The 26,310-nt window shown below is 38.8% G+C and overlaps 1 protein-coding gene across 1 annotated transcript; it reads right to left on the bottom strand.

Moving 5' to 3' along the window:
- Nucleotides 1-1,290: 1,290 nt before the first annotated feature.
- On the bottom strand, nt 1,291-24,553 carry LOC132563252 (neuronal acetylcholine receptor subunit alpha-10-like). Its single transcript, XM_060228005.1, has 9 exons — nt 24,485-24,553; nt 23,995-24,162; nt 14,122-14,166; nt 7,714-7,823; nt 6,057-6,595; nt 3,948-4,141; nt 2,473-2,606; nt 1,958-2,078; nt 1,291-1,692 (listed from the first exon to the last, which is right to left on the bottom strand). The coding sequence occupies exons 1-9, from the start codon at nt 24,551-24,553 to the stop codon at nt 1,291-1,293; spliced, it is 1,782 nt and encodes a 593-aa protein (XP_060083988.1).
- Between the last annotated feature and the right edge of the window lie 1,757 nt (nt 24,554-26,310).

Below are 26,310 nucleotides of genomic sequence, written 5' to 3'. Positions count from 1 at the left end.
ATTGGTTATTTACAAAATATCATAATTTTATATCTAAATGATATCTAGAGCATTTGTTTAATCATAAAATACGATAGTTTCCAATAGATTATTTTGATTAAAAGATATCACTTCGGAGAAACAAATTAATTGAACGCAAACTATTCTAACTTATGAAGTACATCAAATTGTAACGAACAGATAAATCACAATATTAAAGAATCACAATTCACAATGACAGAATACAGAATGCTATGATATAGGAGTTGAATACTTGCACTATATATATATATGTATATTCTGATGTGTATTCTTTTTGCTGAAACTGAATAGTATAAGACGTAATTAAAACCGATACAATGAATCATAACAAGATCGGCCCATCGTTTGTGACGTCATATATTCCACAGAAAGCAGAAGACGTTTTGAGACTAATGGAGATTTGGTGTTAGTAACTTAAATTGAAAACATATTGATAGCTTATTTTCGATTTAACTAGAAACCGAATTTTGTGTATTTCTTAAGTTATTTTTTCTAACCAGCAATCGACAAATATTTACTCTGAAATTAGAAACGTGACGTTATTGGAAAATTTTCTGTTTCAATGTGCGTTTCGAGTGTGACGCACTTGTTTCGGTAGGTCAGACTGACATGAAATCTATAATATCATTTTCTCTTTTTTTGTGAAAAATGAACATTATATTACCATTTCTACAAATGGAGTCACAGTGCTGATACAAAGGAAGGGAAATTAAACGACAATCTCAGTACAATCCCCACGATTTATATGTGTCTTTACCCTTTACCGCTGTGGAGGATAAGATGACTAACGAATATTAGCCCTATAACAGTCATACATTGCTGATCAGTGTATTTTTTCGCATTTAAACATGAATTTTCTTACATTACAAAGTCTTTGTATGAAAAGTGTTGAAACATTAAAAACATCAAATCCGAGACTCACTTTTCTCGACGAAGTATGAACAAATTCCTAATAAAACACAATAACATCACTACTATAGATGTTCAATTCCAATTAAGACCATGCCTCGTCAATACCCGAAACCAGTTATACCATTACAACAATACCATCTCCTAAAGACGGGTACTTGTTTCAGTCAGACACCGACAGAAATCAGGTAGGAACGGATTTGATTCATCGACGATAGTATGTGGTCCGTCGGCGTGTATCGAGCTTGAAGAACACACTGGATAAAACTCTGATTTCTGTATCAGCTTTGAATTAAAGCCCTTCAATTCTGATAGAAGATAACATGTCGGTCCAACACTTCATTACATGGTTAATGGTACTCATTCTGGAGGAGGTGGTTTTTGAAACATAACAGCGCATGTGATCACAAGTGTGGCCAGGACAAACGCTGACAAAAGAATGCGATCCACAACCTGCGCCACTTGTTGCCACTCCATTTTGATGATGTCTTTCCGATCCTGAGTGACAAGCCTCAATTCATTTGTCTCAATTGTTTGATACACTTTTTGTAACACTTTATGAAAATGTGTCTCAAATGATTCGATGGTGGCTGTTGCTGTGGGCCTGCCGGAACTACATTGCGCGGAAGGATTTGACAGTCTCGACGGTAAAGGAGGTATAGGAGGTACGTTTGGTATGGTCCCGTTGCTTTGTTTACCATCGTTGTGGGCATGTATGTCCACGTTCTTTTTTGGCGCCTGATCGGATAGCCCTTGATAACCCTGCAAAGAGAAAAAGTTGATATTTATTGTAAAAAATTGAAAGTTTCACGTCTTATAATCTTATCTTCATCTCATTTGATTAAAATGATTAGATGATTAAAAGTGTCTTGACATGTGTAAGCGAGAAATTCTATACTTCCAACAAAATTTTGAATGGAACATTTTCACAATGTCAGGTTTGTCTTTTCATACACCGGTATGATATTGGATAAATATTGTGATCAACACACAAGCTGCCTCGTGAGAAAGGTTAAAACAATCAGACCAGAGGTGGACGGTGAATATCCTGATCGGGAGGAGGTCTGTATGTCTGTCTGCTGGTCTGGTCAGATTCACTTGTCAGGCGACACTTATGTCGGAACAATTCTGGCTGATCTGGAAACATCCTGTTAATAAGAATAAACAGTATTTTCACCATATATATCAATATGCATGTTACGAAATGTGGCACGGTTCAGAATATACGCACGTACTTGACGTACTTCTGAAATCATCATATATTTGAAACTAGCGCACCTGCCAATCACCTTGTATTTCATTTGGCCTATTATTAGTTTTCTCGGACGCCTTCTAGATTTAAACGTTTAAGCCCTCAACGTCACTTAGAATTCTTAGAAAGACGAAACAGCTAAATGCTATAGTTGAAATCATTGTTTGGCTATACTCTGCCAGATTCTAAATATATATTGAAAAGTGTTATTCACTTGTATGTCTTTTCCACAATCTAAAATTCGATAGGAACCAGAGACTTTTTATACATCATTTGACGGAGGCTATTACCTGTTAGAGGAGTGTATTGTCATGTCCGGAGGCTCGGACGTCAGTCGGTATGTCGGCCGGGTGTGATCTGACTCGCTGTTCATCTTGTATGGTATATAAGATGTACTGTTACCAGGGTAATCCGTGGGAGTAAACTAAACAAAAAATTATTATTACAGAATATACAGCTCTGGTGACGAATAGCAAAGTGCTATATCATCTCATCCAGTACAACATACTATAGAGGTACATGTAAAAATTTTGCACAGTAATCTAGCATATTTTACAAGTAAGCAAAGTGTCCTAATCTGTAACAGAAAGCACACGCAAGCTTTCACTTGCACATTCATGATTTCATCCGATTCTTGAAGTTCCACATTTATAATTTCATCCAATTCGTGAGCCCCAAAATGGATAAGATGAAACATATAGATAAGCGGCCAGTTATCTTTTCCTGAAACACGTCGATGAATATATCTGTATATTTACTGATAAGTAGGCATTTTAATGCAATGTATTCCTATATTACAGAGATGTGAATAAAAATATTTCAGGAGCGTGTTCGTTGACTTGTGTCTGTAGTTTAAATAACAATGGTTTCCTTTACGGAGTCTTAAGCTCTATTCCCCAAAGAAACTGGTAGTTTTTGCAGCGCATGGTTTGACCCTAAATAGTCCTTTTAAACAAAAATTTTAACAACAACAACAACAACAACAACAACAACAACAACAACAACAACAACAGCAGCAACAACAACAACAACAACAACAAAAACAAAACAAAACAACAACAACAACAACAACAACAACAACCTAACTGCGTTTTCAGTTGAACAGTCATTTGCTTTCATTAAGTACGTTTTAAACACAAAATATTTTCTTCGAAAATAACTTATGTACAATATTGTTCAGATTTTAAGTCATAAAATGGAAACGTGGACATTTTCTAACGGAAAAGAGGGAAACGATTATGTCTGACGACACTAGAGCAAACTATGCAATATTCATTGACAAAATGTGACGAGATCTCCATGTATGTTAATGACACATACTACAAAAAAGAAGGAAAAAAATGCTGAACGCAGGCTCTGAAGAATCCCCCCTCTCCCGCATAAAATTTCCGAATCATTATCAAATTCCATTTTGATACAGCATACAAAGTGTATGTTGAATATTTCTATTTTTCTTACAGGAAGTGTAACTGAACGTAATTTTCGTGTCTTTCTCTTTCCAACCACAACCTCTAGCTGTTTTCATGGGCTATTTCTTCATGCACATCATTTATGTAAATGACGATGTCCATGTGGTCATAGCTTACGCTCTTTCCCACCTTGACGAAGAAACTTGTCCTAGATCAGCCGTACACCAGGAGAGTTTTCTGGAAAGGTGTAGCCTGATTATAAAGCGTTACGAGAATGGATAATTTCCTGTTTCTGCCAATTTTGCAATGTCTAATCTTCAATGTTTTCCCTTAGTAACATATAGCCGTGTACTTACTATTTTCCCCTTTCTGTCGACATCGTTGTACTCAAGACGCATACAAAACAGTTTAGCAAATACGCCGAAAAATATCTTCTTCATGGTTTTCGGGACCTCTCGTCCTCGATGGCCCTTATGGTGTATATTCAATGTAAGCACTGTCATACCAGTTGCCGTAGATACAATGAAAATTGTGATACCATAGTAAATCCCTACAACAGATTTTGTAAAAAAAAAATTTAAAAAAAAGGAAAAATTACCACATTTTCATGATTTATAATTTTGTATTAAAACATAGAAACTAAACGTTTTATTGATATCGTAATTTGATAATCTCGCGAGATATCATTGCTCTCTTGAGTGCCTGTTAAAACCCTTTTTTGAATACAGTATATATCAATATCTTTCATTCAGTAGAACATGTGTGCTTTTTTTACAGGCTGAAAATCGTAAAAATGAAATAAATCACCCATTCGAAAAGTATTGAGCTGACACAGAAACACATTTTGGCACTTAAGGGACGTCTAGTTGTCTGTCTTGCTATATCGTCAACTGACGTGGCTAGGTCACACCAGTGACTAAGATGCTTATAGCACAGTTATAACACATAATATTATTACTGGGCGTATTATATTGGTGAATATTATTATTGATCGTCAATATTTGACAGCAAGAAGACATCCTCGATATTCCAGGGGTTACAGGTGTAGAGAACGAAAGTGATTGTAACCCCTGAAACATATCGTGGCAAAATTGAAGGGATGAGCAAAGTAATTTGACTGTTGCAGGAGAAAACACTGACGACCAATCGCAGGCTGATACGCTCCTTTTGAAGTTACAGAGGCATTACACACATTTTCAAAGTCATTACAATATACTGTTGTACATCAAAGGATCAAACTAATCTTTCTGTCTTGTTCACACGGCGTCGCACATTGAATCGTCAGTTTTGCCATGACACGTTCCAGGGGTGCCGAGAGAGAAAGTGATCCTGGAGTATCGAGGACGGCAGGAAGACAAAGCATCTCTAACGAACATTTTCGTAAGACAAAACATGTTAAAATGACAAAAATGGCATTTCTTTCTATTTCGAGTGGGGAAATCAGTCGAGATATTGCATGGTGTAAAATACATTTTAATATTTCTATCATTTTGTATGTAAATAGATTACAAAAAGATTTGTTAAGCTTTAAGGCTCTTTGTTAATGGAGGATATGGATATCATTGCCGAAAATCACTCAAAAGTTCTCAAGCAAATTAATCTTAAGTTTTCTCAAGGTTTGTAAAAACTATGTTAGTGGAGCATCATGTCGCGTAGGTGAGGTTTTAAAAATGAAAAAAATGTGATGATATTTTTAACCGTTTTATGAATTTTCCTTGGGAAAAGTTTATGAGATACCTCTTGGGTATTGCACGTATTTGTTGTAGCTCTAGAAGTTTATGAGCACAGAACATGCCTTTCAATTTTTTTTATGTGCCTGCATTATCTAAAATAAAACTGTAATAAAACTTTCCATCATTGTAGCTTTGAATATTAACATGTTACAATACAAGTAGAACTGTTTGAAAACAATCAACGGTCGACGCAGCCGGCTAAAAGTTGAGAGAGAGTTTTTAGCAAATTATATACCTTAGTAGATATATTTGATATTGATATTTCATTTTACCAACTCACGTTAAAGAGTTGGATCCATGTAAACTGCAATTGAAGGCAAATATCATCCTTTTTTTTAAATACTGCTCTTATTTTAGATGTGGTTTTTGTGGTTTTAGGTTTTGCTATCAGCCACGGCCATTTAAGGACATAGCAAGTAGGGTGGTGAAGGAAAGCCGGAGCTCCCTTAGGAAAACCACCAACCTGCGGGCAATGTCTGGCAACTGCCCCGTGTAGACCTAGGGGTAGTAATAATGACAGCCTTAGCCAAAGTTAAAAGCATGCTGATTGGTTTTTTCATGAAAATCACGAAGCTGGCTACAATTTCTTAATTATTTTTATTTTTCGCAGTTTTCTTCTCGAAAACAACGAAAATAACAACATTTACAGTGTATAGTTAACCTCTGTGGTAACTAGAACCTCGCGTATATTTTTGCTGTAAGTGATAATAATTATAGGTGTTGGATACATACCTAATAATGGTAAGACATTGGACGTAGGAGGCATGTTCTCTGCAACCAACATCATGAATACCGTCATCGACAAGAGTGTCGTTATTCCCATGGTTACCTTCTCTCCAGAGTCGGACGGTACGTAAAAACCCAACAACGCCACAAGCGTGATGAGAATACATGGCATCACCATATTGAATATATAAAACAAGGGGCGGCGCCGGATGTGGATGTAGAAGGTTATATCCGGGTAGGGTTCGGTACAACACGAATAATACACAACTTTACGAGAAACATAAAGTCTTTGTAAATCCCACTCACTATTTTGTATATAGTTTGAAATGTCACCTTCATGAGTTATGAGAACCAGATTGACTTGAAATCCGTCGTACGTCCACGACGCGAATTGCATTGAACAGTTTTGCTCGTCAAAAGGAAAGTATCTAACATTGATGGAACAGGAGCTCTTAAAGATAACCATTGACAGCCATGTAATGTTTCCGTCGTTTGTGACGATGATATTGGAGCTGATTGATGAGAAATACGTCGACACGTCAGCGCTAAAAAAAGACAAAAGAACTGTAAGAATCAGTTTCCCATTGCATCGAACATAATGGATTTTGGTGCATTAATTGTTTACTTACATGGAAAACTTTTTATTTGCTGATCACAGATTTATTGCAATGTCTTATTTCAACAGCTAGGCACATTAATGAACTGACACACCAACATTGAATGTAATGAACAGAAGCGACAGTTACCGCAATTGTAAGGGAGAGCAAAGGTGAAGAGTGGAGATGATTTTAAAAAAAATCAACAAGAAGATACCAATATGTCAACAAAGATTACAATACAAAAACAAAATTCAATAAAACTAGGGCAAAATATCAACAAAAGAAAGATGTACACGGAGACTCATGAAAAAGTACAAGGATATGATCTGGTGTTCCGGAAGAGTAAGCGTCTTCTGCTTTGTTACCACTAGTATATCCACACTAATTTACAATAACTGTGTCAATGCTCACATGTTGATTCTTTATCTTAAACATTACAACTTATTAATATTGGTGTAAATTTTAGTCGTTTTCGTTTTATCTTTAGATAATTATAATATTTAATCATATATTAGATATTTACAACTGTGAACCCTCTCACACCAAATAATCTTTATTCAACTATCTTTCATTTACTTACACATGTGAAACAGATTACACCATGTATGAATTAATCATTTGTCAACTACTCTTACCTGTTTCAATGTTTCAAAAAGGTTTAGTCTACTGAAATTTGTTAAAATATTTGGACATGATAAAATATTTCAACGCTTTTCTTCGACGTAAATTTGATCAGAAATAATAAAACAGTTTTAATCTTTACAAATTTGATCTGTTTATAACCATTTGCATCCTACTTTCATCCTGATAGATTGTCCACGTCTAATCCTACCTCTAGTAGTTTTGGTTTCTTCACATGGATTCATATGGCCGATATAATCACGAAATTTTACGATTTTTTCGAAAAATATCAACATGTACAAATTAACTCTTTTAAACTAACACAACACTGACAACACTCCTCTTCCGAACTGTTTTAAGTTTTGTAATGTACAGAATATTTTTCACTTTGATTAGTACTAAGCGAGTGACTAAAGATTGAGTAACAATTTATAAGCACTTACTTATTGTAGAGGAAGATGTCGGGGCGCCATACACTGTCGTACGGGATACGAGCCACCTTGATGCCTCCATAATCATCCGGGTTCCATCGTAGACTGTAGTCTATCCACATCTGGAATAAAAAATATGTCATGATCTATATTATGCTGTAAATGATATTTAATATATGATCCAAAATTCCTGGTTTGACAAAAAACGTCAAGAAAATACCGTCGTGTCAGCATAATGATAATCCAAACTCAAATCCAATAAAACTAGGACAAGAGACATATTGGCACAAATACTCCTAAAAAGTGTATGGAAAATAAGGCCAGATGTTCCGGAAGAGTAAGCGTCTTCTGTTTCATCGATACTCGCCATGTAAATCTCGGTCAATCCAAGCACGTTATGTAACGTTCTCCAATGAGAACAAGGTATACAACATTGGAACCAACAGGCAAACTAACGAGCATAAAACACGTCCACCTTCATGTCGTACAAAGAAATATATTTCACAACGAGATCATTATGACGACCATAAAACTTTCCCATAATCTTCCTAAACTTTATATCTCGAAATTCTGCGTTGTGAGTGGCCTTTCTACTGCCGACATCTTGCACGGAAATCGAGAAATTGAGAACATACCCTCGAAAATTGAATCAACTGTGATATGAAATCACCAGTATCGAAATCATACCGCTGACCATAAGCCTGTTCGTTGAAGGAAAAGATCGCGGTAAACGGCTGGTTTACAATTCTGGTAGGTACCATGATGGACATGATCAATCATCTTAAAGACAAGACATCTTAAATCTTTAAGTGAAATTCGAAGGATTTCGCAGGGACTTGTTTCTTGCCTTGATGTCTTCGATAACTTAAGCATCATATAAAAAAGTTAGCCAAGATATGTACACAATTTGTTCTCATAGATAACCCATTTGAAGACCAAGCGAAGATATCAGAATCAGAAATTCAATGATTTTTGTGATTTTTCCTCTGCATATTTCTTGATTTATTTACGAAATACATTCCAGCAGAGACGTATATATACGTCTCTGATTCCAGTAAATTGAACCGCCGTTCATCTGTCTTTACATAGTAATGTCTAATTGCTGGAGACTAAATGAGTTTCTTAAGTTTAGAATGTGCTGTTCGAGTATACAGTGAAAAAGTAAAATCATCTCCGGGAAGACTGACCTTCGAAAAGGTTTTCCAAGAATCTTTGCTGAAGATCTGTTAAAACAACTTGGAAAACCAGCAATAAAGCACTTTTTATATTGATTTTAGTTATCCAATATCAACAGAGGTCCTTATCTTTATCTTTAATTAACAATATAAATTGTAATACTGAAGCATCATTAAAGCGGATATTCCCTTACATTTCAACATCGGGAAATCTAGAATTCGGCTTATGAATAATAAAATATATACATAATAAAGCGATGCACGCGCCTATAACGTCAAATTTGTTGTTTTGTTCATATTTTCGGCGTCGGAACATTGTTTATCTTGACCATTGTTTATAAACATGTTCACGCTCGGTTTATTACGAAGAAAGCCGAGTGGGTCACATGGCTTGTCACGTGACGAAGTCATTTACTTCCGCCGCAAAGAACAAACGCACGTCTTATGTATGACACTTGCTTTTGCGCCTTTCTACTAATTCTTGTTTGCAGTAAAGGATTCTGTAGTGTTATAATATATAATTTTTAACAATCAATCTTAGTAATTCGTTTAGTTTAGGCTTGTCGTGCGAGAATTATCTATGTCAATCGCGGGCGCTAAACTAGTGTGGCCCCAAAGGGGGTAATTGCAATCGGAAAAGAAAAAAAACCTCATTGTGCAGAAATGCACAGGAATTGATACTTTGTCAGTATGCATTAAGATATATTGTTTACCATTCAACATGTGTCTATGTATTTATTTTGAAGGTTATGTTTATCACCACGGTCGTCATTCTCACAGTAACACCAGTACCGTCATATTTCTACACTTAGAATAAATACCCACAATTGGGCCCCACCTTGCAGCCAACAACAAACACACGTTGTCGATAGTAAATTCAAGCGAATAACACAACTATTTTCATTCAACATTTATCAGATAACACTTTTAGTAGCGTTGTTCATAACATATTCACGTGTCAAACACTGGATATTGGATTATAATCAATGAAAGGCTTATAATTATATGGCTGACGTTCAGCTAACCAGTCAAGCTGCAGCTTCGCAAATTCTTAATCCGTATTCAGTCCAAGATCCTCCTTCATCTTTCGCCATCTATCGGTCTCGTCTAATATGAATTCTTGCCTGTCCTCTTTTCTGGTCTGACTCCTTCCTCTTACGCTTTCTGGGACTTTCTGTAAGGTAACTTTTAGGTCCTCGTCGGCTTTTCGTATTTGCGTGTGCCATATTGCTTCTAGGCTTATACGCATCAGGGTTACGAGCGGAAATGTGTGAATTAAATCAAGACCGCAATGTTTACATTCTTTATCTTTTAGAGATCAATAAAAAATGGTTGCAGTGACTTTTAATTTTAGTAATTAACATAAAGTCTCAGTTTTGTAACATACTATTGGAAAAAATAGCGTTTTATATTAATTCCTCGTAGTGTTTTTAACATTATAGTCGCTTTAAGGGATTTTCAAATGTTCAACTTTTCTGAAAAATTAGATACGAATACAACTGACAATCGTACTCTTTTGACGTAACATGGCTGACACGTTGCTCTCTTATGGAATTGTGCCTTGTTTGACATGCGAACGCTTGACATTACAGTCCACGTAAAGGTCTTCAATTTGTCGTGATAAACACGGCAAACCTTTATAGAGACCTTGAGCGTGTCACTGAAGTGCTTCTTTTGTCCTCTTTGGCTAAAACTCTCAGCTGTCTGCAATAAATCACTAATCCCTGCATTTGGTATTGTCTTCACGTAACCGTAAGTTAAGCCTGACTGTTCAAAATTCCGCGTGTACTTGAGGGCAAGTGAAATACTTGCTAAGAGAGACACAGGATTTTACAAACTTTGGTGATTTATCTATTGCTGAAGTTTCACGCCTGCATGTTAACGCCTAACAAATAATCTGCCCCCAGAGATCATCCGAGATGCACGGTAGTGATTATGACTCTGGTTCCTCAGAACTAATAAACCTAGTTGAATGGACATAGGGTGAATGTTATTATGCATCACGTGAGTCACTATGGTGACAGCAGAAATTCTCAACTGCACGTAATGGTGATTTTATTTTTGTGCAACTCGTGCTTACTCTTAATCCACGAATTCACATGTCAAAAAGTAAATAAGATTTGCAATTGTATCTTAGGATAACCTAAAAACCTCGTTTTATTTATTAGCAACAACAACAACAATACCACCATCACCACCACCACCACCACCACCACCACTACTACTACAACTACTGAAAAATATCAATGTCAATGTGTCAATGCGAATTTCTTCAAAACAGTAAAGATAGAAAAATCACCCTACTCGTGACGATTTCGTCCTAAGAATATTTCTTCTTCCAGTTGGACGTATTTTTGCACAAAAATAATCTACAGTATAGTTTACAACCATATATTTGTACCGTCTTTCACCTTTGTTTGAAAATAAGTTTTTTTCATAACAAGAGAACGAAACGCTCTATGTTTGGAATGGGGTTGTGGAACATGTTGAAAACATAAAACATATGCAAGTCCGTGTATGTTGATGAGAGTCCTTCGATATAAAACATTACTGGAAACGAGTCAATATGAGTCAATATCTCGATAGGGGTTGATACTTCTCATACAACAAAAGAGAAGTGTAGATCAGAGTTTACATGAATTGACCAGTGTCTCACGACAAAAGAAAAGTGTTGATTAATTTCACAAGACAAAACAGTGTGAAACAGTGTCAATAGGATTTCGTCAGACTTATAAAACAGAAGAGCAGTGTAGTTCTGAGTCAATGTGAGTTGATCAGTCTCGCACGACAAAACGAAGAAGCGTGGAACCGAGTCAGTATGAGACATTTCACAAAATAGCAGCGTATAACGGAGTCTATGAGAAATGAATAGACTTTACAGCAAATACTGTTGAACCGAGGCAAAATGAGTTGCTGATATTCTGGCGACCGAAAGAGCAGTTTGGAACATAACCGAGTCAACGTGCTTTGTTGAAATACGTGATACTAACACTCAAGCTACGTAAAGAATCTCATGACAGAGGGCTGGGATGGGTTACCGCTGGCTATATAGCTGTGTAATGTGGAGCTGCTTCGACGATCTTATCTCTTAATCAAACAAACGAGATATATCAAGAGCTAATTAATCAATTTCTGGTTTACGATTTATTGACATTTCGGACATTGTCAGTGAGATCTTGTATTGGGAAAGCTTGCGTTCGTTAGGGTACTGCTTTGTAATTTGGACCATTGATCATTTGTAGAACACAAACGAGGGTCATTGGTTTCCATTGGTACATGTCAATTTTAAAATCCTCTAGAGAATTCTTCGCCAGGGTGACCTTTAAACAAGTTTATTCACCGTTATATTGAACACCTTTTCATCGTGTCAGACAATTCTATTGGAAATCTCATGGTAGCTGAACAGTTCCAAGAGGAAAATGAAATCCAACACACCATGTGTGAAAATGGACGAGAAAATTACAAGCAAACTGCTCTGCGTTAGTTATATTTGATCTGATATCAGATGATAATACACGTCATTACGATACGAGATCCAATGAGATTTTCATGCTTCTATCTTAATTTCAAAACATTCGCGTTTCTTCCAATGTTTAATCCATTTTTAGCTTTTTTATCTGATGACATTCAAATCAATTTAGAGACTCCGCTACTTTCACACACAAACTGAAATGTACTTCAAAAACGTCACCATCAAAATTCAAAAGCTTTTAAAGCAAAAACGTTAGAAAGCTGTTGAGGAAAAGAGAGGGAGACAACGAGAATCGACTTTTAACCTAAACTATCAGGGTATGTATAGAACAAACTTGTTTGGAAACAAAGTAGAAAAAATAGACCTGTTGGCAGAATCTTTATTTAAATGAAACAATAAAAAAAAACAAAAACAAAAAAAACAGGTGTTCCTTGAGGGAAGACATAGTGACTGATAGAGGCTGACAAGTCCCAAGCTGTGTCTTTTAACGTCTTGAATGTGTACGTTATAACTGTATTGTACTCGGGATAGGAGTCGTGAACAGACGTAACACATGATACATCAAAAGATGCACGTTGGTTAAAATCATTCGGAGGTTTTACGGTTAACATAGTGATCGCATTATGAAATATTTAATATTTTGTGCAATATGAAGCTTGACATGTTTGCATGTTGGTTCCTCCGTTGTTGTATACCTTTAAGACGTAACATTACTTACTCGGATTGACCAAGGTGCATGTGGCGAGTCCGGCTATGAAGCAGAAGACGCTTACACTTGGTCGTATTATCCTTGTACATTTTCAGTAGTATTCGTGTAAATCTTTCTTTTGTTCATAATTTTGCCTGTTTTATTGAATTTGAGATTGGATTATGTTAATGTGGACATGTCGACATGCAGTCGATCCATATCATCGATGGTACTATTATAGCGTTTAGCATTGATGTACATTTTACTTTAATCACTGATATACTTAAGACCAACTACTTGGTAACGAGATAACCGATAGTTAAAGCATTTTGATAAAGAACACATCTAGTTTTGACCTTTCAATTTGTTTCTATTTCAAATTGATGTCAAACCAAACCCATGATCATTTTCCCAGTATCTTCCATTATCTTGTGTTTCTGCACATATTCAGTCTGCATTCAGTTGAAGAGAAATAACATGCAGGTTTTTTTTTTTACTATGTCAGATTGATCCCGCCTAGAAGAACAACAAGTTTCTGTCTTTAATGTTCCCCGCTTGACAAACAAGTCACGAGAAGGTGATTTAGCTACAACGCATCACGCAATACAGCAGTGAAGAGATCGTCGTTGAGACATTAAGTTCATATTAAAGTGCTAAAATAGAAAATGTTTGAGTGATGCAAAATATCCGGCACTTCCATACTAAAATGTGTTGAAAACACACTATAACCCAAACTTTTATACACGTTTTGTAAAAAAACCCCAAAAAAAACAAAACAAAAACAAAAAAAAACCAAAAAGATATTAAGCTCAGTCAATATACCATTTAGAAAATAAAACTTTCATGTCAAAAGACTATTAGAACTAGTTCGAAGTCGCAGGTTTGAATATTGCAAAGCGGAAATGCGTATCAGGATATTTAAAGAATTTATTTTCTTAAAATGTGTATACATGCGGACAAATGAGGCGCTTTCCTCTTTTCTTGCAAACTTCGTAGGTGTGGAATTCAAACCAAACAATGAAATTAAAGATGTTGTCCAAATTTTAAGTTTTCTTAGATATAGAAATTGTAATATAATCACTTACTTGGTTAAGCCAGCAGTTGGTAGTTAAGATCTGGTTCTTTTCATCCTGAAATAAGAAATTTGTTGAATTTATTGAAGTCCGATGTTCTTACTCCGATAACAAAGGAAGACAACTAAAGTTTATAAAGATACACTTACTGACCAATTTTCCTTTATCAATTCCTGTTCCTGAAAACAGAAAGGCATTAAGAAATGGAAACGAAGGTGAACGGTCGCAGGCAGGGTGATACTTAAGGTGATGGAGATGTGGATGGTACGAAAGGCTGATAGAGCTTTGTGCACGCGGAAAGATAAATGTGTTTTCAATGTTCCGTGTTCCTGGACAGAAGTAAATCAGTTTTAATTGGACGAGAAAATATGCCTTTAATTAATAAACGCCGAAAAAAATTAAACAGTAATGCAAGAAATAATTATCATTGGTCTCGTCTGCTTAATTACACTTGCACTAAATTACACGGTGGGTGTAGTGGGCAACAGCCAACAATGGCAGTTCCTTACAAATATAATTATCCTGCCTGATACCATCTAACGCTTTTTTTGTTGGGTTTTTTATCAGTACAGAAGTTTGGCGATAAAAGAGGTATTTTTTTATGTATACAGGCACATATTTCCAAATATAACAGGTCATGAAATATTTTCATAACCAGCAACATTTTAAGTGGCAACAAGATTACATCAGTATATTAGTTATTAGAAATAATACGAATGACGAATGATATTTTATGAACCAAGACATCTCGTGTTAATCAGAATTCGAAAAACTAAGACTAAACCCATTAACAGACCTAACTGTGACAAAAACACACTACCCGCGAATCTCGACATTCATAGCTGAAATTTGTCATTATGTTTAACTGACTGATACAGACTCATATTCGTTATTCATTAATAGGGTCACTCTACACATAGATAATAGGAAACTGGAAAAATTACAGACGATCATTTGTCTTGAAAGACATTTCGGGGAGTGTAAGTCTACTGGTAATGGTGTGTAGTAACAGTTTGGTTAATAGAATGAAATCCGTGGGTTGGTGGCAGATGTTAGACACAAAAAGCATGTTATATTAGGAGAAAGTAATTGAAAAGGTGCATGACGTCAGTGTGAAAATTTGCCAATAAAACTTTCTGACATTCTCTCGGTAAACCACATCAGTGGCCAGCCACAACGAACTGAGGCCGTTACAAAACCTCAGATTTCCAAGCTGAAATCTGTTTCTGCATTGTATTGTGTATTAGAATTAATAGGGTTCAATATCTTAGGTTGGTAGTATGTTTTATGTATGGATTCCACAGTTTAAGATAATCCCTAAAGGAGATAGTTGAATGGTCTGGGGAGGTACAATTTAGAAAAAAAACCACGATTATACAATGCATCATCAATATGTTATTGTACAATATAAAATGATCGAGTAGTTTTTTTTTCTTCATTTATATGACATTGATGTACAAAGAAAATATGACGCAACAAATGATAATTCGGATTAAGAAATTAAATATTCTGTTTTAATTCATTATTTGTTTCAAGTTTATCTTTTATGTACCCTTTTTGATCAGACAGAATCTCTAAATTCTCTTCAGTCTCAAATTTACTGACACAAATATTTGAAATTGAAACATCATTATCAGCTAATCTAGATGAACGTTCAGGCCCCTTGCATCAGTGCGGAGTCCTAGTAGGACGGAACAGCTGTATGATGTAGCATCATTGACGAGTCCTAGGTGGATGGGACAGCTGTATGATGTAGCATCACTGACGAGTCCTAGGTGGACGGGACAGCTGTATGATGTAGCATCACTGACGAGTCCTAGGTGGACGGAACAGCTGTATGATGTAGCATCACTGACGAGTCCTAGGTGGACGGAACAGCTGTATGATGTAGCATCACTGACGAGTCCTAGGTGGACGGAACAGCTGTATGATGTAGCATCACTGACGAGTCCTAGGTGGACGGAACAGCTGTATGATGTAGCATCACTGACGAGTCCTAGGTGGACGGAACAGCTGTATGATGTAGCATCACTGACGAGTCCTAGGTGGACGGAACAGCTGTATGATGTAGCATCACTGACGAGTCCTAGGTGGATGGAACAGCTGTATGATGTAGCATCACTGACGAGTCCTAGGTGGATGGAACAGCTGTATGATGTAGCATCACTGACGAGTCCTAGGTGGACGGAACAGCTGTATGATGTAGCATCACTGACGAGTCCTAGGTGGACGGAACAGCTGTATGATGTAGCATCACTGACGAGTCCTAGGTGGACGGAACAGCTGTATGATGTAGCATCACTGACGAGTCCTAGGTGGACGGAACAGCTGTATGATGTAGCATCACTGACGAGTCCTAGGTGGACGGAACAGCTGTATGATGTAGCATCACTGACGAGTCCTAGGTGGACGGAACAGCTGTATGATGTAGCATCACTGACGAGTCCTAGGTGGACGGAACAGCTGTATGATGTAGCATCACTGACGAGTCCTAGGTGGACGGAACAGCTGTATGATGTAGCATCACTGACGAGTCCTAGGTGGACGGAACAGCTGTATGATGTAGCATCACTGACGAGTCCTAGGTGGACGGAACAGCTGTATGATGTAGCATCACTGACGAGTCCTAGGTGGACGGAACAGCTGTATGATGTAGCATCACTGACGAGTCCTAGGTGGACGGAACAGCTGTATGATGTAGCATCACTGACGAGTCCTAGGTGGACGGAACAGCTGTATGATGTAGCATCACTGACGAGTCCTAGGTGGACGGAACAGCTGTATGATGTAGCATCACTGACGAGTCCTAGGTGGACGGAACAGCTGTATGATGTAGCATCACTGACGAGTCCTAGGTGGACGGAACAGCTGTATGATGTAGCATCACTGACGAGTCCTAGGTGGACGGAACAGCTGTATGATGTAGCATCACTGACGAGTCCTAGGTGGACGGAACAGCTGTATGATGTAGCATCACTGACGAGTCCTAGGTGGACGGAACAGCTGTATGATGTAGCATCACTGACGAGTCCTAGGTGGACGGAACAGCTGTATGATGTAGCATCACTGACGAGTCCTAGGTGGACGGAACAGCTGTATGATGTAGCATCACTGACGAGTCCTAGGTGGACGGAACAGCTGTATGATGTAGCATCACTGACGAGTCCTAGGTGGACGGAACAGCTGTATGATGTAGCATCACTGACGAGTCCTAGGTGGACGGAACAGCTGTATGATGTAGCATCACTGACGAGTCCTAGGTGGACGGAACAGCTGTATGATGTAGCATCACTGACGAGTCCTAGGTGGACGGAACAGCTGTATGATGTAGCATCACTGACGAGTCCTAGGTGGACGGAACAGCTGTATGATGTAGCATCACTGACGAGTCCTAGGTGGACGGAACAGCTGTATGATGTAGCATCACTGACGAGTCCTAGGTGGACGGAACAGCTGTATGATGTAGCATCACTGACGAGTCCTAGGTGGACGGAACAGCTGTATGATGTAGCATGACGAGTCCTAGGTGGACGGAACAGCTGTATGATGTAGCATCACTGACGAGTCCTAGGTGGACGGAACAGCTGTATGATGTAGCATCACTGACGAGTCCTAGGTGGACGGAACAGCTGTATGATGTAGCATCACTGACGAGTCCTAGGTGGACGGAACAGCTGTATGATGTAGCATCACTGACGAGTCCTAGGTGGACGGAACAGCTGTATGATGTAGCATCACTGACGAGTCCTAGGTGGACGGAACAGCTGTATGATGTAGCATCACTGACGAGTCCTAGGTGGACGGAACAGCTGTATGATGTAGCATCACTGACGAGTCCTAGGTGGACGGAACAGCTGTATGATGTAGCATCACTGACGAGTCCTAGGTGGACGGAACAGCTGTATGATGTAGCATCACTGACGAGTCCTAGGTGGACGGAACAGCTGTATGATGTAGCATCACTGACGAGTCCTAGGTGGACGGAACAGCTGTATGATGTAGCATCACTGACGAGTCCTAGGTGGACGGAACAGCTGTATGATGTAGCATCACTGACGAGTCCTAGGTGGACGGAACAGCTGTATGATGTAGCATCACTGACGAGTCCTAGGTGGACGGAACAGCTGTATGATGTAGCATCACTGACGAGTCCTAGGTGGACGGAACAGCTGTATGATGTAGCATGACGAGTCCTAGGTGGACGGAACAGCTGTATGATGTAGCATCACTGACGAGTCCTAGGTGGACGGAACAGCTGTATGATGTAGCATCACTGACGAGTCCTAGGTGGACGGAACAGCTGTATGATGTAGCATCACTGACGAGTCCTAGGTGGACGGAACAGCTGTATGATGTAGCATCACTGACGAGTCCTAGGTGGACGGAACAGCTGTATGATGTAGCATCACTGACGAGTCCTAGGTGGACGGAACAGCTGTATGATGTAGCATCACTGACGAGTCCTAGGTGGACGGAACAGCTGTATGATGTAGCATCACTGACGAGTCCTAGGTGGACGGAACAGCTGTATGATGTAGCATCACTGACGAGTCCTAGGTGGACGGAACAGCTGTATGATGTAGCATCACTGACGAGTCCTAGGTGGACGGAACAGCTGTATGATGTAGCATCACTGACGAGTCCTAGGTGGACGGAACAGCTGTATGATGTAGCATCACTGACGAGTCCTAGGTGGACGGAACAGCTGTATGATGTAGCATCACTGACGAGTCCTAGGTGGACGGAACAGCTGTATGATGTAGCATCACTGACGAGTCCTAGGTGGACGGAACAGCTGTATGATGTAGCATCACTGACGAGTCCTAGGTGGACGGAACAGCTGTATGATGTAGCATCACTGACGAGTCCTAGGTGGACGGAACAGCTGTATGATGTAGCATCACTGACGAGTCCTAGGTGGACGGAACAGCTGTATGATGTAGCATCACTGACGAGTCCTAGGTGGACGGAACAGCTGTATGATGTAGCATCACTGACGAGTCCTAGGTGGACGGAACAGCTGTATGATGTAGCATCACTGACGAGTCCTAGGTGGACGGAACAGCTGTATGATGTAGCATCACTGACGAGTCCTAGGTGGACGGAACAGCTGTATGATGTAGCATCACTGACGAGTCCTAGAAGGACGAAACAACTGTATGATGTAGCATCACTGACGAGTCCTAGGTGGACGGAACAGCTGTATGATGTAGCATCACTGACGAGTCCTAGGTGGACGGAACAGCTGTATGATGTAGCATCACTGACGAGTCCTAGGTGGACGGAACAGCTGTATGATGTAGCATCACTGACGAGTCCTAGGTGGACGGAACAGCTGTATGATGTAGCATCACTGACGAGTCCTAGGTGGACGGAACAGCTGTATGATGTAGCATCACTGACGAGTCCTAGTATAATGAAAGAGTTGTATGTTGAGTCCTAGGTGGAGAACGGAACAGCTGTATGATGTAGCATCACTGACGAGTCCTAGGAGGACGGACAGCTGTATGATGTAGCATCACTGACGAGTCCTAGGTGGACGGAACAGCTGTATGATGTAGCATCACTGACGAGTCCTAGGTGGACGGAACAGCTGTATGATGTAGCATCACTGACGAGTCCTAGGTGGACGGAACAGCTGTATGATGTAGCATGACTGACGCTGTATGTGTAGCTAGAGTCCTAGGTGGACGGAACAGCTGTATGATGTAGCATCACTGACGAGTCCTAGGTGGACGGAACAGCTGTATGATGTAGCATCACTGACGAGTCCTAGGTGGACGGAACAGCTGTATGATGTAGCATCACTGACGAGTCCTAGGTGGACGGAACAGCTGTATGATGTAGCATCACTGACGAGTCCTAGGTGGACGGAACAGCTGTATGATGTAGCATGACGAGTCCTAGGTGGACGGAACAGCTGTATGATGTAGCATCACTGACGAGTCCTAGGTGGACGGAACAGCTGTATGATGTAGCATCACTGACGAGTCCTAGGTGGACGGAACAGCTGTATGATGTAGCATCACTGACGAGTCCTAGGTGGACGGAACAGCTGTATGATGTAGCATCACTGACGAGTCCTAGGTGGACGGAACAGCTGTATGATGTAGCATCACTGACGAGTCCTAGGTGGACGGAACAGCTGTATGATGTAGCATCACTGACGAGTCCTAGGTGGACGGAACAGCTGTATGATGTAGCATCACTGACGAGTCCTAGGTGGACGGAACAGCTGTATGATGTAGCATCACTGACGAGTCCTAGGTGGACGGAACAGCTGTATGATGTAGCATCACTGACGAGTCCTAGGTGGACGGAACAGCTGTATGATGTAGCATCACTGACGAGTCCTAGGTGGACGGAACAGCTGTATGATGTAGCATCACTGACGAGTCCTCGAGCATCCTAAGTGGACGGAACAGCTGTATGATGTACCATCACTGACGAGTCCTAGGTGGACGGAACAGCTGTATGATGTAGCATCACTGACGAGTCCTAGGTGGACGGAACAGCTGTATGATGTAGCATCACTGACGAGTCCTAGGTGGACGGAACAGCTGTATGATGTAGCATCACTGACGAGTCCTAGGTGGACGGGACAGCTGTATGATGTAGCATCACTGACGAGTCCTAGGTGGACGGAACAGCTGTATGATGTAGCATCACTGACGAGTCCTAGGTGGACGGAACAGCTGTATGATGTAGCATCACTGACGAGTCCTAGGTGGACGGAACAGCTGTATGATGTAGCATCACTGACGAGTCCTAGGTGGACGGAACAGCTGTATGATGTAGCATCACTGACGAGTCCTAGGTGGACGGAACAGCTGTATGATGTAGCATCACTGACGAGTCCTAGGTGGACGGGACAGCTGTATGATGTAGCATCACTGACGAGTCCTAGGTGGACGGAACAGCTGTATGATGTAGCATCACTGACGAGTCCTAGGTGGACGGAACAGCTGTATGATGTAGCATCACTGACGAGTCCTAGGTGGACGGAACAGCTGTATGATGTAGCATCACTGACGAGTCCTAGGTGGACGGAACAGCTGTATGATGTAGCATCACTGACGAGTCCTAGGTGGACGGGACAGCTGTATGATGTAGCATCACTGACGAGTCCTAGGTGGACGGAACAGCTGTATGATGTAGCATCACTGACGAGTCCTAGGTGGACGGAACAGCTGTATGATGTAGCATCACTGACGAGTCCTAGGTGGACGGAACAGCTGTATGATGTAGCATCACTGACGAGTCCTAGGTGGACGGAACAGCTGTATGATGTAGCATCACTGACGAGTACTAGAAGGACGGAACAGCTGTATGATGTAGCATCACTGACGAGTCCTAGAAGGACGGAACAGCTGTATGATGTAGCATCACTGACATGTCCTAGAAGGACAAAACATCTGTATGATGTAGCTTCACTGACGAGTCCTAGAAGGACAAAACAGCTGTATGATGCATTTTAGATAATTATTTGACTCTTCCTCATCTAATTCTAAATCTTTCCTTAAAGGTGTAATTTCAGTTGTGTGTTTTAGTAATTTTTTTGGTCACTAGGCACCCACAAAATCGTTTATTTTTTAAATTACCCATGAATATTCCTTGCTATGGACATGATGTGCAGAAACTGATATCATCACAAAATTCCACACGAAAATGCCCTCACAATTTTCCGTGTTTTAGTTTGTCCTATATTACAGAGGAACCGAAAATTCGTGTTGTAGTCAGTAATATTGCCACATCGCAATTATAACAGAACATCGTTCCATTACAACAGGATACACCGTATAAATGTGTGCACTCCAGGAATGGCGACATAACCTTCGGTTTATTGATATAAATCGCCCTCCAGTCACACCATAATTGTTTATCTGTAAGGTAATCTATGCAGAGACACGTGTCGGTGACATTGTAACCACTAAATAAACATTGGGAATTAATAAATCACGTGACCCATGTCCTTAGACGTTGTTGTTGTGTAAGTGAGTTTGACATAGTGTTGAAATATTAATTTTGCACTGATATATTATAAGATATATAAAACAATACAACGATATTAAAATGATGTATATGAAGGAAACCTCATTATTTTGTACATAGCTAAGAAATGAATGAGTGTTTAGTTATAAGTAAGAGAATCTTGATTTAGGTGAGAATTACTGCGTGGATTATGTGTTAGTTTTACGGTCGACATTAATCTCGATGAGAAATACTCCATTTCTTCATGTTATATGAAGCTGGATGTATTTGATACTTGTTAGTATGACTGATGGTTCCGTGTTGTATTTTTTTCATTTGACATTTCTGAATTTGATCTACTAACGTTTACATGGCAGGTGTTGCCGATGAAGAAGAAGACGCTTACGCTTCAGGAACACATGGTCTTATTGTCCTTGTTTTTTTCAAGGTGTCTCCGTGTTACTCTTGAATTTTTTTTCATGTTTTCCTAGAATCACTAAATGTGTGCTGGAATGTAGATTTATTAACATGTCGGTTTGTTCTTTTTGTGATAGAACCAAATTTTAACTACACGATGATTTGATTGATATATTTAGACATATATGTATATATACAAAATACTATTGCGAAATTGATTTTTGTCCAATCAAACATAAGATGATGGGTATCCCCGCTGAGGAATAGAAATTATATAAGCTTACAGGTTGCTTTTCACGTACAGTTTGTCATATAATACCGCAGTCTTCGACTTAAACATGTGCCTTTGGTTTTAATTCTTACATGCTCACAACGTGAACATTGATGAATTTGTTTAATCAGGGATTTAACTTTATCTACTATCCATTTTTATGATTTGAATTAATTATTAATGTATAACCATGCACAGTCGAAACTCGTACGTTCGAAGACCCCGTTTAATTCGAAAAATTCTGTCTGTACCGGCCAATCTTTTCACTAAACATTCGATCTTGCTGAAATCAAACAACAGAATATCTCAAAGTTTTCCAACGGTTACATAGACTTGGAAAAAAGGAATTTCGACTGTAAATATTTTTCAAAAAATTAAATTTTTTAAACACTTTTATTTACTTTTTTAATTTTTTTGTATAAATTGTTAATAAGTGAAAGGAAAAAGACATTGGTTTATGGTTAAGTGGTAAATAATAGATTTGGTAATTAGAACACCAAGTACATGTGAATACTATAGACCAAATCAGTATTTGAATGAATTAATACTCTTCTGACGTTTAGGCCTACTAGGTTTTTGGTTCTTAGCTTTGTGGTCACTGTGACTTACTTGAAATTAAGGTATCGTTTTCGAGTGACTTCGAACTAGAAGTCATGGATGAAATGAACAGTGTTCATTCGTAGGACATTAAACAAATCAAAGAAATAACAGACTACGAGTCGATGCTGGTTTACTTTGTTTTCAATCTCTGTGATTGGTTGAAATACGTGATGACGTCACGATAATCATATCATATGTATTGTAATCAAGATAAAGTGATCACGTGATACTGCTTCATCGAACGTGGTACATTTACAAGAATTAGTGATATTGATAAATATAACACTAAGAATTGTTATCAGCTGTAAACAATGCAGTGCTTGCTATTGAAGTAATGTCCTTTGATTGACGAAGAATTTTGTGTCAGGAATGAAAAATATGTTACAGTCAGATCTTTTATACAGAGAACGATGAGACTTAATACTTTTATCGGGGAGCCATGACACTTTGATGTCTAGATGTCTGGAACTAAAAACCTAAAAATCACACAAAGATAATATTGGCAAATGTAAGTAAGACTGAGGACCCAGAATAACTTATTTATAGATTTTCATTTGCATAAACCTGACATATGAACTTTGACCGAATAAAGATAAGTTTTTTGTAGGTAATATTTTGGCACTCACCACGTCTATGATCTGCGAGAGGGCGAGACCAAACGTGACGTTCAGGGCTTGGGAGGCATTGAGCGAGGGCCGAATTCGCTTGTCGTAAGTTCCCAATAGCTTGTTCACCAGGCGGTACTCGTTCATATCGGCATCAGTGTACAGTGCTGTAATGAAACAGAAGAAGTACTTATACAATATCACTACTTGAGTCTAATACTGAAAACCACATTTTTTTTTTACAAATGATGACTTTAAACTTTAAACAAGACAACAGAAACTGCAATTACACGTTAGTCCAATAACTCTGCCACAAAAAAAAAAAAAAAAAACCAAACAAATAAATAAAGTAATATTGCCAATTTAACATTTATATGTACAGTTGCCAGAATAGCAGAGCGCTATTCGTCATGATTATTTAACTAATATATGAATTCTGATGTCTTTTCCAGCTCAGCCCGACCAATATTGATAAAATTCCCACAATTAGGCCAATATCATATCAGCTGACTTCCCGATATTGGCCGGCCTTCAACTCGGCCACTATGACAAATGTGCCAAATGAAGTTTTTCGCTTCATTCGGAATTTTGCATTTTGTTCACAGCTTCTCTGTCTGACGTACCATCCAGTGTTACTACAAACAACAAGACTTTTTCTGGTTATAAACATGATATAATGGTAGGCTGGGATGGTAAGCAAATCACAATTTCGGAGAATTCCGACATTGTTCCCAAAGCAGTGGACGTCCCTCGGCCTTAGTTTGTTGAAAATATAAAAGAAGATGGCTATGATTTTTTACAATTGAAATATTCTTTAAATTTCCGCATTTAAATATTCAATGTTATTATCTAAGGTGTTATAAATCAGCTGATATCACATTGGCCCAGTTATCAGGCATTTATCTGCTATTTTGGCCAAGCTAGGTCTGAGACTGTCATATTGACCCAGTCATTAGGCATTGGACTGTAATATTAGTCCAGTTACTAGGCCTAGGACTGTCATATTGGCCCAGTTATTAGGCCTTAGACTGTCATAATGGCCCAGTTATTAGGCCTTAGACTGTCATATTAGTCCATTACTAGGCCTATGACTGTCATATTGGCCCAGCTATTAGGCCTTAGACTGTCATATTAGTCCAGTTATTAGGCCTTTGATTGTTATATTGACCCAGTTACTAGGTCTAGGACTGTCATATTGGCCCAGTTATTAGGCCTTTGATTGTCATTTTGGCCCGAAACCAATTTAATATCTATGGATTAGTTACAAGATATTATCCAAACTACTTTCCTGTATTGTTGTAAAAAAAGGCTAGCACACCATCAAACAAATCTACATGGCAACTGAGTATCAATTTACAATCTTCTTATCTAAAAAAACACACATTCAAATGTCCTTGTAAAATCATTTTCCTGTATTTGAAATGTTTCGTCTTTCAACACGAGGTTTCAATAACGCTTTTCATGCGACATAACAAAGCAATGTTTCTGTTTGTGATTTGTACTGTCGCTGATCTTTAAACATCAATCGTTACGAATTTTCTAGTTATCTACCTATGTGATGTCACCTGATCCTAGTCTAGTGTTACTTATTACGTCAATGTTCGGTCCCTAGCGGAGCCATTAAAAGAAGTAACGACCAGCATTATTATTCTCCAATGAAAGCTCGAGCACATGGATGTTTCCTGGAGTGGAAAATGATTTTTTACCCTAGGAAATACTGACTGCTTCCAGCTTGTTCGTGTAGGAGATATAGAAAGTTTATTTTAGCTCTTCGTGTTGAGCGTTATTCAAGTGATATGGAGTTATTGGTTTAAACAGAAAATAGTGTTTTTACGTAGATATACTGAAATCTTTCACGTGCAGCCATTAAACACCACTTGCTAAGAAAACGAGGATAAATAAAATAGGTGAATTTAATTAACCTCATCAAATAATGGTTAGTGTTAAGCTGTCCATGTTGGTCTTGCTGCCTGAAAAAATCACGGTAAGCACCTAGTGTGCATGAGCAAGAAGAGTTTTGCACCATTTCCGATAAGCTAAAAAAAATGAAAAACAAACAAAGCGCGACTCTTTTCTCCGATCTCTTTATTATCGAGCAATTAAAGTCAACAAAATCGGCATTAATCATCCCTTCACGATTTCACCCAATATATTATATTTGATCAATGCTTTCTTCCTGCTTATCTTGAAAACCACTTCGTATCGTTCCAGATCATGACTAGTAAGTCCCTTCGCAGTTCTTACAAAGCATGCAAAGGTAGTCTTGCTTATGAGCAATAATTTAGGTCACATATTTACAGTGTTTTTCATCATCGCTTATTTATTGGACAGTCTAAA

Source organism: Ylistrum balloti, unplaced genomic scaffold (assembly GCF_031769215.1).
Source record: "Ylistrum balloti isolate Yb309-2 unplaced genomic scaffold, AGI_CSIRO_Ybal_v1 Utg371654, whole genome shotgun sequence".
In the NCBI taxonomy this organism is placed as follows: Eukaryota; Metazoa; Mollusca; class Bivalvia; order Pectinida; family Pectinidae; genus Ylistrum; species Ylistrum balloti.
This window is presented reverse-complemented; position numbering and strand designations above follow the sequence as displayed.